Source organism: Rhinoraja longicauda, chromosome 3 (genome assembly GCF_053455715.1).
Source record: "Rhinoraja longicauda isolate Sanriku21f chromosome 3, sRhiLon1.1, whole genome shotgun sequence".
Classification (NCBI taxonomy): domain Eukaryota; kingdom Metazoa; phylum Chordata; class Chondrichthyes; order Rajiformes; family Arhynchobatidae; genus Rhinoraja; species Rhinoraja longicauda.
Window position 1 is genome coordinate 14,212,072 of NC_135955.1, and position 13,685 is coordinate 14,225,756.

The window sequence follows — 13,685 nt, forward strand, 5'->3', positions numbered from 1 at the left end:
TTGGTGGGTGTAAGGGGCTATGACATGTCCTTAAATCAATGCAATAGGCAGGATATAAACTTATTTTCCTTTTGTCGACTTTTGTCTACATGCATCTTGCAAATGTTTCATAATTTGTTCCATAGCAAGTAATAGAATAACAAAATGGCGTAATCCATTTCTTCCTACCTCCTAGAGTATTAATTTCAGGTGAGCTTGATGTTTAGAATTGTAACTGGAAATAGGTTTTAATATTATGTAGAATTATGTGCTTGTAACATCCCACTGGCCTTCAGTTTTGACATTCTTTTGACGTTTGACTGAACGACATTCAGTTTTGTTCACTCAAACAAAAATACTACTCAAATGAATGCAGAATTTACAGTATGTGTTAACATTGAGCATTCTGGCTAAGTTTCTATTTAATTCCAATTTTCATATCCATCTTAAGTAAACTACGATCTGTACTTACAGTGTGGCTGGTATAGGGATAAGAACTCACTAATGTGCTGAAGATAAGAGCTTGTTGTAATAAATGGTCAAATAAATATAGTTAAAGTAAGCGTGGGTGATGTCAGCCTGCTCAGTATTTCTTATCGAAGATAGACACACAAAGCTGGAATAATTCAGCGGGACAGGCAGCATCTCTGGAGAGAAGGAATGGGAGACTTCAGAGTCTGAAGAAGGGTCTCGACCTGAAACATCACCCATTCCTTTTCTCCAGAGATGCTGCCTGTCCTGCTGAATTACTCCAGCTTTTTGTGTCTGTCTACGGTTTAAACCAGCATCAGCAGTTCCTTCCTACACAGTATTATCGTTTTGTAGGGAAGAGATGAGGAATCCTGAGACATATCTTGTTGACAATGAGTTGAAGATGAGGGGATAAGACTTTTACTACAGAGATGGTTGATTCACTGAACACACATGCCTACCATTAGTATAAGAAAATAACTGCAGATGCTGGTACAAATCGATTTATTCACAAAATGCTGGAGTAACTCAGCAGGTCAGGCAGCATCTCGGGAGAGAAGGAATGGGTGACGTTTCGGGTCGAGACCCTACCATTAGTAGTTGTCAAGACCCCAACAATTGAATTTCTGTGTAACTTATGAATCTGTAAGAAACTCACTTTCACGAAAATGTTTATTAATATTTTAGAAATGCAAATATTGGCTTACAATTTGGCTGTTCATTTGCCTAACGGATGTGACCTTGAGTAAACAGAGGTTTTGAGCTTCATGGATGGTCAACGGAGTAATTCTGTGTTTATTTTAAATAATTTTGCTGCTTAACCTTCACAAATAAATTTCATTGATTTGAAAAAAATGTTTATAATGATTTAAATTCTCTCCTGTTCTTTGTCCTGTTCTTTATACTTGTATGGATGATGTTTACTGTCATAAATCATTCTAATGAATTTACAAATTTTCATTTGATCATTAATTTATCTGTGATATATGTTGTCACCATCCATTCATGTCTTTCAAATGCCTTGTATGTTGCTGTCTCAATTTCTAATCTATATTTTTAAACTCGGTTCTAATTTAAATTTTACTAATTTTTCCTTTTACTCCACATAAATGCTTTGATTCACCACCATGTTGTGGTTCTGTGAGTCAAATGATACTGAACACAATAAAGGTAGTTTGTTTGTAAATTTGTAATTATGGATTAATATGCTTCGTAAGTCATTTTTTACAAGGGAAGTTGTGTAGGGTCCTAACTCTCGGATAATTTCTATAAAATTATATTGTGTGATTAATAAATTATCCCTTTGTTGCAATGCTTGGTCCATTATGTAATATGGGCCGATCAGCGTTTCTGAGTGAGAAAATCATATCCGTGGTTTCTTAAGGAAGTGAACATCAAACTGAAGGTTGCTTGGGCTGAACAATTGCTCTTTGCTGTTTAGTACACTGCTGCTCTTACCCTTGACCTTGCTGGCAAAACTATTAAAACATCTGAAAAAAACTGAACTGTGTTATAAAGAAAAAAGGTTACACTTCTTTTCCCTCAAATGTTGTAAGTTACAAACGTTAAAAGGAAAATAAAGTCAAATGTCTACAGTGCCCAACCCATCACTTTACCATCACCTCGTTTCCCATCAACCTCGGGCAGCAGAGTGATGTTTGTTCTTTGATACAAAGATAAAGGTTTTGGAGATAATAGAATCTATTGTAGAATCGTTCACAGTTTTGGGTTGAGTTGTACGATATTGCAGTGCTAAATGTTCAAATTGTTTTGAAGAAAATGGCACGGTTGATAAATGATTGAAAAGTTAAATGGTGAGAAGTTCTGTACACGCACACCAAACAGGCTGGTATGAAAGTGTGGCTCATTCTTGCTATGTATGTACTTAGCTTGTCATCTAATCAAAGGCTGCTAGACAATAGTGGTGTATAAGTAAGTTTCCCTTCCATTTGACACATTGACACCTTGCTGCTTCCAATGATGCTACTCAACCTGTTGTATTCATGCTTTCATAATCAATTATTACTTGGCCTAATCCTAGCTTTGAGTATTGATATTTGCACAAGTACGGTGAGGCAAAAGGATAAGGAAAATCTTGCTTGCATCGACGTTATAGGCACATGGAGTTATGCAGCATGGAAACGGGCCCTTTCGACCCAACTCGTCCATGCCAACCAAGATGTCCCACCTAAGATAGTCCCATTCACCCGTGTTTGGGCCATATCACTCTATAACTTTCCTATTCATGTATCTTTCCAAGTACCTTTTAAATGCTGTCATTGCACTTGCTTCAACTTACCTCTTCTGACAACTTGTTCCATACACCCACCATCCTCTGAGTGAAAAGGTTGCCCTTCAGGTTCCTAGTAAATCTTTCCCCTTCATCATTAACTTATGTCCTCTGGTTTTTGATTCCGCTAGCCTGAGGAAAAATCTTAATTTTCTGCTGAGTGCTGGGATGAAAGTTCATCAGTCTTCGGAGCAGGATTAGGCCATTCGGCCCATTGAGTCCACTCCACCATTCAATCATGGGTAATCTATCTGTCCCTCTCAACTCCATTCCCCTGCCATCTCCCCATAACCCTTGTAATCTCAGCATTAGAAATACCCAATGACTCCGCCTCTGCAGCCATCTGCCCATGCACGAGCTTAACTCACGGGGAATTCACTTCATCTACCTTACTTTCAGCAAGGTGGAGGTCACTGCACATGGCAGTGGGATTTACAAGACTTGCTGGTTTCTCACGAGCAGAGGCAGCCATTGACGGCATTCAGAAGACTCCACTCAATAATCCGAACACCCATCAACACTTCCACTTCTATGGCTCATAAGAAGTAGTTCCTCACGCTCAATACAATATATCCTGACCTTCAAATCCTTTTGGAATCCTTGCATAATCTGGTCCTTTCGGACAAATGGATCATCCATTGTAGTGGAGTGAATGTAAATGCTGAACATAATCATTTGCAGCATTTAGATCATTGAGAGATGCATTCATCCTTGGGGTGAACAAGCTGCCAGACATCTTCAGAAATAGACATTGACTGGAATGAAGGATCGCTGGGGGGGTTTGGAGCTCACCTCTCCTCTGGTTTCTGACGTCTGCGCCATTCCACCACACTGCTTTACAGCAAAAGCCACGGACGTCGCTGAATCACTGTGGAGACTGCTGTGGTCCCTGCTCAAGATACAACTCAGCCATCCACATCAGTCTCCAGATGGCTTTAGTTTGAAAAATACAGCGTGGAAACAGGCCCTTCGGCCCACAGAGTCCTCCCCGATTAGTGATCCCCATACATTAGCACCATCCTACACACCAGGGACAATTTACAGAAGCCAATTAACCTACAAATGTACACATCTTGGGAATGTTTAGAGGAAACCCATGCAGTCACTGGGAGATCGGACAAACTGCATGCAGGCAATATCCATGGTCAGGATCGACCCCAAGTGTCTGCGGACTCGACTGCTGCACCACCCTCCAGTATACTCCAAGCAGCTGTGCATGTTACATAACTGTGCATTATGCTGCCCGATCTAGCAAGCAGCAAGGTGTTCTCAAGGAGGAAGAGGAAAGAGTCCTGCAATCTGAGGACTTGTGAGATAAAGACCTGAGGTTTCATCTGCCAGCAGTGAGGAGAAGGGAGGTCATCACAATGGGTGAGGAACAGACTCCCTTATAACCGCTCAACATCGAATTCCACCTCAGGCGACCCATCATGCAAAACAATTCCGGTCAATAATCTCCAAGATATGCCTGACAATATAAATGCACACCTCTCATTTCCTCTGTTGCATGAGCACAGACACTACTCAGTAGAATCAGTGAAGAAATGCATTACTCACTTATCCCAATTGTTTGTTGCAGAGTTATTGCCACCTATTGACCAATATCTAGTAAATGGATGATGTCATACAGAAACACTATCACTTACCCCTTTGCCACGATTCTTCTCTGCACTTGTTATCATTATTTTAATATCTGGGGAGAGATTTGTGGAATAACTTTATTTGGCCCATCTAGTCTACTCTGCCATTCAATGATGGCTGATCTATCTTTCCCTCCCAGCCCATAACCCCTGACACCTCTACTAATTAAGAATCTATCAATCTCCACCTTAACTTGACTTCCTTGACTTGGCCTGCACAGCCTTCTGTGGTAATGAATTCCACAGATTCGCCACCCAATGACTAAAGAAATTCCTCCTCATCACCTTTCTAAAGGTTTGTCCTTTAACCTGAGGCTGTGGCCTCTTGTCGTAGACTCTCCCACTAGTGGAAATGCCCTCTCCACATCCACTCTATCCATGCCTTTCACTTCAGTATGTTTCAATGAGGTCTCCCCTCATTCTTGTAATCTCCAGCGAGTACAGGCCCAGTGCCATTAAACGCTCATCATATGCTAATCCAATCATCCCTGGGATCATTCTCGTGATCAGTCAGATGAGCTGCCAGGCGAAGCTGGAGAAGCGGATGCAGTTCGGTTCAGTTTACTTTATTGTCACGTGTACCGACGTACTGTGAAAAGCTTTTGTTGCCGTGCTAACTAGCCAGCGGAAAGCCAATACATGATTACAATCGAGCCATTCAGAATGCACAGACACATGGTAACGGAATAATGTTTAACGCAAGGTAAAGCAGTAAAGTCTTATCAAAGTTCATCCGAGGGTCCCCAATGAGGTAGATGGCAGTTCAGGACTGTTCTCTGGTTGTGATAGGATGGTTCAGTTGCCTGATAACAGCTGGGAAGAAACTGTCCCTGAATCTGGAGGTGTGCGTTTTCACACTTCTATACCTTATGCCCGATGCGAGAGGGGAGAAGAGGGAGTGGCCAGGGTGCGATTCTTCCTTGATTTTGCTGCTGGCCTTGCCGAGGTAACGTGAGGTATAAATGAAGTCAATGGAAGGGAGGTTGGTTTGTGAGATGATATGAGCTGCGTTCACAATTCGCTGCAATATCTTGCGAATGCAATGATAAAAGACGTTGATAGATATGGGCTGGAAGGGTTTCGAGGGCTCTGACTTGATCAGCATGTACAAGGTGGGCCAAAGGGCCTATTTCAGTGTTGTACAGTGCTCTGCCTCTATTTGAGACCTATAATTCTGCCCATCAAAGTAGATGTCTGGAACACCAATTGGTCACAGCAACTATGAATAGTGCTCATAACAACAATGTAATCTGATTGGCATTCTAAGGTTATGGAGATGCTAAGAGAGATTAACATGTCCATCCACTCACATTGGACCTCGGTTATCAATGGGAGCTGGTGCATGAGATTCCGTTTGTGGGCAATCTAAATCGGAGTGGACACTCGGAATGGAGCAAATGCAGCCGCAGAACATAATCGTTTGGTGCACTTAGATCATTGAGGGATGTGGGAAAACAAGCTACTGCCTCTTGTCTGCACCAGACATCACTTAGCATTGCACCTCTCCTGAATAAGCAGCTCCACTCCGTTCCCCACCACTTTTGGGGGGGTCCAAAACAGAAGCAACAACATTGACTGGAATGAAAGGGTGGGGGTATGAACTCACCAAGGGTGGAGCGGTCTAAAACTAGAGGGCATAGATAGGGTCGATATCCATAGTCTTTTTACAAGGGTGGAGGAGTCTAAAACTAGTCAGATGAGCTGCCAGGCGGAGGTTTAAGTAAGAATGAAGAAATTTAAGAGAGATCTGAGGGGCAAGGTTTTCACATTGAGGATAGTTGTTATGTGGAAAAAGCTGCCAGAGGAGATTCAATTCAAAATTTGAAAGGCATTTGGACGTGTACTGGGAAAGGAAAAGGAGTAGTGAGATACAGGCCTAATAGAAAGGCATCAGAGTCGACATGGACGAGGTGGGCCGAAGGGTCTGTTTCTGTGCTGTGAGAGCTCTCTGACTCTGATTTCCAACAGCTACATTTTATTTATTTTTGTTCAGGATTCATTGATGTACCTCAGACTATATGCTCTTCCTATGCTAACAGTGGACGAGGTTGTACAGTGTAGAGAACACGACAGAATCCTCCGCTCCTGCTAGATGATGAATCCAGGCTGGGGTAGCCAGCGGTGTCTCCTTTCCACAGCGATCGTGGTGCTGATGCAAGACATCGGAGCGGTCCTGACTGTGGGTGCTGTCTGTACGTTCTCCTGTGACCACGTGGGTTTTCCCCGGGTGTTCCAGTTTCCTCCCACACTCCAAAGACGTACAGGTTTGTAGGTTAATTGGTTTGGGTAAAGATTGTAAATTGTTCTTAGTGTGTAGGATAGTGCTAGTGTGCGGGGATCGCTGATCGGCGGGACTCGCTGGGCTGAAGGTGCTATTTCTGCACTTCAGGTCTCTTAAAACGTTGCCCCTCAGACCTCTCTTAAATGTCGTCATTCTCACTTAAAGTGCTGGAGGAACTTGGCGGGTCAGGCAACACCCGTAGAGGAATAGACATTCTGGGTTGGGACCCAACTTCAGCACTGTTTAGTCTCACAAGAACCTTGGAGGTCGATGAGTGCTGGTGTAACAGAGAACAGTTCAGCCCACAATATTTGTGCCGAACATGATGCCTAGCTGAACTGATCTCATCGGCTTGCAAGTGATCTACATCCCTCCCTGCGCATCTTAAAAAGATTTCTAAATGTTACTGCGGTATCTGCCTCCACCGCCGCCCCAGGCAATGCTCTCCGAGCCCCTGGTGTTACCCACGGTGCAGAGGTACCCAGCAGCTATGCCGCGGCTGACATTGTTGTCGGGGCCAGGAACATAGAGCCTCTCTCGTCCCATTTCCATACCTCCAGGCAGTGCAGTCATGGAAAATGTCTGGGCATTTGCTCTCCCCGACGATTAACATGTCACGAGAGCTTTCAGGAGATATGACATTCACCATTACTGCACTCCCTCACCAATAACCTTGGAAAGAAAGTATATGTCCACCGTCGATCTTCTGGCAACTGGTGGTCTGGCACCTCCTTTAATGCGGACAAAATTACAAGAGCACATTTGAAATCCCCACCCCCCGAAGTCCCCCCGGAAATGTGGCGTCTAGGCCAGGGGAGGCGGCTGATCTTGACCTCATCAGGACTTCCACGGTCGATTGGCGGGCCGAATTTGCCCCCTGCAGCCAGGGCTCTGGAACTCCGGCATCTTGGCCCCTCGGCTGCCTAGACAGACCATTCCGGTACCGTCAGTCTCCTCTCGAAGGCTGTGACCGCTGTCGGTCTGGCGAAACGGATCATTCAGAAAGGCTCTGGAACCAACGGTGCCCGAAACCTGTGCCCCGAGGCCCTGTTCAAAATAGCTGGGGATTTCAATCAGGCCAATCTCAAGATCGTGCTAAATACCATCAGCACCTCTCCTGCCCAACCAGAGGCCCAAACACCTTTTACCACTGCGACACAGCCATAAAAACCTCATACTGCTCCATTCTGATCTGTGCTTCTACTCCTTGCCCACAATCAGAAAGTGAAGCGGGAGGATCCATTACAGAAAGCCATGTAGTGCTTGTCTGAGGAAATAGATGAAATCCTTCGTAACAGCTTTGAGTCAATGGACATGTCCATATTCAATGACACTGCAGCTAACCTAGATGAATATACCACCGTTATCACAGGCTTCATCAGCAGGTGTGTAGAGGATTGTGTACCAAAGAAGACAATATGTGTATACCTCAACCGGAAACCATGGATGAACGGCGAGGGCCACTCCCAGGTGAAGGTTGTTCAAGTGCAGCGTTCAAGTCAAACGATCCCGAGTGGCACAGGAAATCTATCTACGACTTTCGCAGAGACATTAAGGAGGCCTAGGAAATTTTGGACCAAGCTGGAGCCCTGAGGCAATGACACGGATACGTGTAGATTCTGTCAAGGCTTGCAAGAATCTGCACGAACAGGCTACAAATCACTGGCAACAATGCGTCCCTCCCCAATGTAATCAGTGCATTCTTTGCCTGGGGGACGTGCCAAGAAACTTGCCACGGTTTTTCAATGTATCTCAGTACACGTGGTGATAATAAAACTGGTACCAATGCCCTGAACTCACCGGCATGGCCAGTCAATGTCACGGCCATCGCACCAGTAACCAAACTGCCAGCAATCTCACCAATTTGTAAAGCATTGGCTCAGCCCCAGCTGGAATATTGCATGGATTTCGAGTCACCACACAATTAGGGCAGCACAGTGGTAGAGTTGCTGCCTTGTAGCGCCAGAGACCCGGGTTCGATCCAGACGATGGGTGCTGTCTGTGTGGAGTTTGCACGTTCTCTCTGCGACTGCCTGGGTTTTCTCTGGTTTCCTCCCACATCCTAAAGGCACATGGGTTCGTAGGTTCATCGGCTTCTGCAAATTGCCCCTGGTGTGTAGGATAGGGTATGTGTGATCGTTGGTCGGCGTGGGCTGAAGGGCCTGTTTCCAATTTTATCTCTAAAGGTTAAAAAAAGTTAAATCTGAAAAGGAATAACATTTAGTGCAAGATAAAGTCCACTGATGTCTGATTAAAGGTAGTCTGAAGGTCTCCAATAAGGTAGATGGTAGGTCAGGACCACTCTCTAGTTGGTGATCTCTATAACATTTGAAAAGTATCTAGATAAACACTTGTAAGAAAATAACTGCAGATGCTGGTACAAATCAAAGGTATTTATTCACAAAATGCTGGAGTAACTCAGCAGGTCAGGCAGCATCTCAGGAGAGAAGGAATGGGTGACGTTTCGGGTCGAGACTCTTCTTCAGACTGGTCAGGGGGGCGGGACAAAGGAAGGATAAACACTTGAATCGCCAAGGCATATAATGCTGTGGACCATGTACTAGGAAATGGGACTCGTATCACTGTGTAACGGATGGATGGTAAGGACATAATGATTGTAAGGGACTGTTTCCCTGCAACTTTACTCTGTGGCGAGGTTTCCACTGCATGAGTATCTCGGCAATCTAATGCTGCATTCCTGTTCTAGGCTTATGTCCTTCTTGAGAAAGTGCATTGCTTTTGGACAAGACATTGGCAAGGCTACATTTAGAGTATTGTGTTCATCTTTGGTCACCCTCTTATGGGAAAGATGTTGCTGAGCTGGAAAGGGTGCAGAGAAGATTTATGAGGATGTTGCCAGGACTCGAGAGCCTAAGCTATCGAGAGAGATTGAGCAGGCTAGGACTTTATTCCTTGGAGTGCAGAAATGAGAGGTGATCTTATAGAAGTGTATAAGATCGTGAGAGAAATCGGCAGGGTAATTGCACAGAATCTTTTACTCAGAGTAGGAGAATCAAGAACCAGAGGACAGGTTTAATGTGAGAGGGGAACGATTTATTTTACACAAAGGGTGGTAGGTAAATGGAACGAGCTGCCGAAGGAGGCAGTTGAGGTAGATAGTATAACGTTTGAAAAACATTTGGACAAGTACATGGATAAGATAGGTTCAGATGATATAGGCCAAATGCATGTAGGTGGGAGTGGTGTATTAGGGGCATGTTGGTCGGCATGAGCAAGTTGGGCCGAACGGCCTGTTTCCACATTGTGTGTCTATGACTCTCTAAGAGCCACAACATTAGCACTTAAGTCATGTTTCCTTGCCTTGACCTTGACATGCCTGTTTTTATCACCTCCCGTTCCAGATTCGACAAAGGAAATGGGAAAGGCAGCGCAGATGAAGCCTCCTTGCTCTGAGCAGAGTCCCGACACGCAGACGAGTGTAAACACCACTGCCTTGACCGCAATCACTAACCACTCCCAGCTGGGGCTTCCTGTAAGCAAGATTATTGACATCGATGGCGTGAAGTCAGGAGAGGCTGAACTGCTATCCAAGGGGTCGGACGGGAACCTGAGTTTCGAAGGATATATTTCTGAACTGAAAGGTTGCCAGGGAAGAATGCGTACAGGGGTTTATCGGATGTCAGAACTACCATCACTGATGGCGGTAAAGAATGAAAGGAGCAAGACTCTGGAACCGCGACACAAGGCCACGTTTGTCTGAAACCACCACCGAGGGTTTCATTCAGAATAATCACAGTACATTGCCTTAAATAATATTTGGATTAAATTTTAAATGAATTGCAAACAGTTCAATAATTAGTGTACAAAACTTAGTCACCTTTTTTCAACATATCTAATTGAGAAATATTAAGCAAATACGGTAAAGTGAGCTCATGAAAAATGTACGACTTTGCAAAATAAGATCTGTTGATGTTAGACTAAAAGAAGAATAATTATATTGATTCCAAAATGTATGATTGTAGTGGATAGAATAGGCAAGTAAAATGTTGACCTTTTTCTCTCTTAATTTAATTACGCTAAGCAGCCAAGATTTTTGTTAGAGTAAATATATTACACACAAATGTGAAAAGTTAGATGTAAATTTAGATTACAATTGATTCTTTCTCTTTGGACATGTTTGAATACTTCTGAAGAACGAGAACAGGATTTCGTTATGTTTCTGAAAATAATATCTGATCTTCACTAAGGCTGTACATAATGTGTCTGTTTGTGTGTCTTTGGAAAGGAGAAGTAATTTCTATTGAATTGCCCTACTGTGGTAAACCAGAAACATGTTCCCTTATGGCAAGGGGTGATCCTCACTACAAGGTTTCATAATCTTGGGTCTAATGGCTTAACTAAATGTTTTTACATTGGGGAAAAAAAATCTGATATTTTGTGGTGATTCATTTAAGTTACATTAATGGCGTGCAGTCTAAGGCAACAACTCACCATCATCTCTCAAGCGCAAGTTGGGTCAGGGAATAAATACATGACTTCCCCATGGCACTGACAAGGGGATGGAGGAATACGGATTACGTGCAGGCAGATGAGAGCAGTTTAATTTGGGGTCATGTTCGGCATGGACATTGTGGGCCAAAGGGCTGTTCCTGTGCTGCATCTATGCTCTAGATGTCATTCCAGAATTAATTACTTCGGGCGGAACAGTGGCGCTGCAGTAGAGTTGCTGCCTTACAGTGCCAGAGACCCGGGTTCAATCCCGATCCCGGGTGCTGCTGTCGAGATGGAGTTTGTACATTCTGCGTGGGTTTTTTCTCCGGGTGCTCCGGTTTCCTCCCACACTCCAAAGATGTGCAGGGTTGTAGGTTAATTGGCTTCTGTAAATTGAAAATTGTCCCTAGTGCGTAGGATAGTGCTAGTGTACGAGGCAATCGCTAGTCGGCGCTGACTCGTTTGGCCAAAGAGCCTGTTTCTGCACTATTTCCCTCAAGTCTAAAGAATGAAAAGTGCAACAAAAAAAATCAATTAAGTTGCTGGAATAGAGTTCTTATTGTAAAGACTCAGAGTTCTACAACCCGTCTGCTCAACACGAGGCAAAGCAGGGATGTGAAAAAGACACAAAACCCATTTATTCAGCAGACAAGCTGGTTTGGAATAGCTTCCAACTGTTTTGATTAACTTTAACATCTATCTCGCCACTATTGCTCTGAATTTATTTCCTGTTAGTTTCTGTCATCCTGCTTTATTTTGAAACGCGGTTCTGAATTTATATTGGCTGTGCAATTGGGAAAAAAATCAAAGGTGAGATGATGTAAAATTTCTTTCACATCTCTCTTTTCCAACGATATGTTCTGCTCTGGAACGTGCTGCTCCCAAGATCAGTGGGAACAAATTGAATAATAACTTAAGAAGGAAATTGGATAAATACTTGGAAGGGGAAATGTTTGTCGAATGTGGAATGAGCTTGGGGAATTTGGGATTAATTCTTTCAAAGAACCATTACACTTGCACAACGGAACCTATTTCTCTGGTGCTTTATTCTAAACCAAGTTGTTTATGTACTTTAGTAAATCCTCCATTAACAACAGGGTGGCACAGCTGGTGGAGCTGCTACCTCACAGCACCAGAGGCCCAGGTTTGATCCTGACTTTGACTGCTGTCAGTGTGGAGTTTACAAGTTCTCCCTCTGACCACGTAACTTTCCTCCGGGTGCTCTGGTTTCCCCTCTCATCCCCAAGACGTTCAGGCTTTCTCGGTTAGTTGGCCTCAAGTTGGCATCTGTAAAATTGCCCCTTGATTGTAGGGAGCGGATGCAAAACTGGGATAACAGAACTAGTGAATGGGCGATTGATGGTCGGCGTAGACTTGGTGGGCCACAGGGCCTGTTTCCGTGCTGTATCTCTAAATTGTACCAAAACCCTTTATTTCTCTGGTTGCAGGACTGCAGAAACCCTACATTTAATCTGTTAATTCAGGCTTCCTTTGAAATTGCAGAAATCATTGCACTTCCAAGACCCCTACAGTACGGAAACAGGCCTTTTAGCCGATCAACTCTGCCCAAACCATCAGCTAACCATCCACACCAATCTCATTTATTTTTATTCTCCCCAATTCACATCAGCGGGCCAAAGATGTATCCTTCACCTGCACACTCAGAGCCATTTAGAACAGGACAACTGGGGATGCATGGTGGTGCAGCGGTAGAGTTGCTGCCTCACAGCACTAGAGACCTGGCTGGGTTCAATCCTGACTACGGGTGTTTGTCTGTACGGAGTTTGTACGATCTCCCTGTGATCTCTGAGATCTTTGCTTTTCTCCCACACTCCAAAGACATACAGGTTTGTAGGTTAATTGGCTTGGTATAAATGTAAAATTGTCCTTAGTGTGTGTAGGATAGTGTTAATGTGCTGGTTGCTGGTCGGCGTGGGCCGAAGGGCTTGTTTCTGCGCTGTATCTCTAAACTAAACTAAAGATAAACACAAAAGTGCTGGAGTAACTCAGCGGGTCAGGCAGCATCTCTGAAGAATGAGTCTGAAAAAGGGTCTTGATCCGAAATGTCACCCATGCTTTTTCTCTGGAGATGTTCCCTGACCTGCTGAGTTAATCCAGCAGTTTGTGTCTATCTTTGGAATAAACCAGCAGTTCTTTGTTTCTAGAGAGGGCAACTCAGCTGACGAGCTGCATGCCTTTGTACCTGGAACACTCCAGGGTGTCTGGAGGAATCCCATGTGGGGTTACCTGGCGGGAGCCTTTCCAGCTCATCGCTGAGAATTCATTCATCTTGCAATGCATCCGTATACTGCTTGTGTGACCTCCCTGTGGGCAAATCGCTGAACATGGTTGCCTCCAACAGCCGCCCTTCTGCAAAGTTCTTTCTCTTGAGGATGTGGTCCCCTTCTTTCTCAAGCCTTTTACCTATCCTGTCCTGGTAGGAACAACATCTGCTGCCCTTGCCCTGCCTGACCCTTGTCTGATTCTAGACTTCGACCAATGTCCCCCTCCCTGACTCTCAGTCTGATGAAAGGGTCTCGACTTGAAACGTCACCTATTCCTTTTCTCCAGA

General features: G+C 44.2%; 1 protein-coding gene across 1 annotated transcript in view; it reads left to right on the plus strand.

Moving 5' to 3' along the window:
- The window catches only part of rgs12b (regulator of G protein signaling 12b), a 118,556-nt gene extending 107,825 nt beyond the window's left edge, over positions 1-10,731 (plus strand). Inside the window, exon 17 of the mRNA XM_078432059.1 lies at positions 10,024-10,731. Coding sequence (XP_078288185.1) covers positions 10,024-10,382 — 359 coding nt within the window. The 3' untranslated portion in view covers positions 10,383-10,731. The remainder of the gene's footprint in view (positions 1-10,023) is intronic.
- The last annotated feature ends 2,954 nt before the right edge of the window (positions 10,732-13,685 follow it).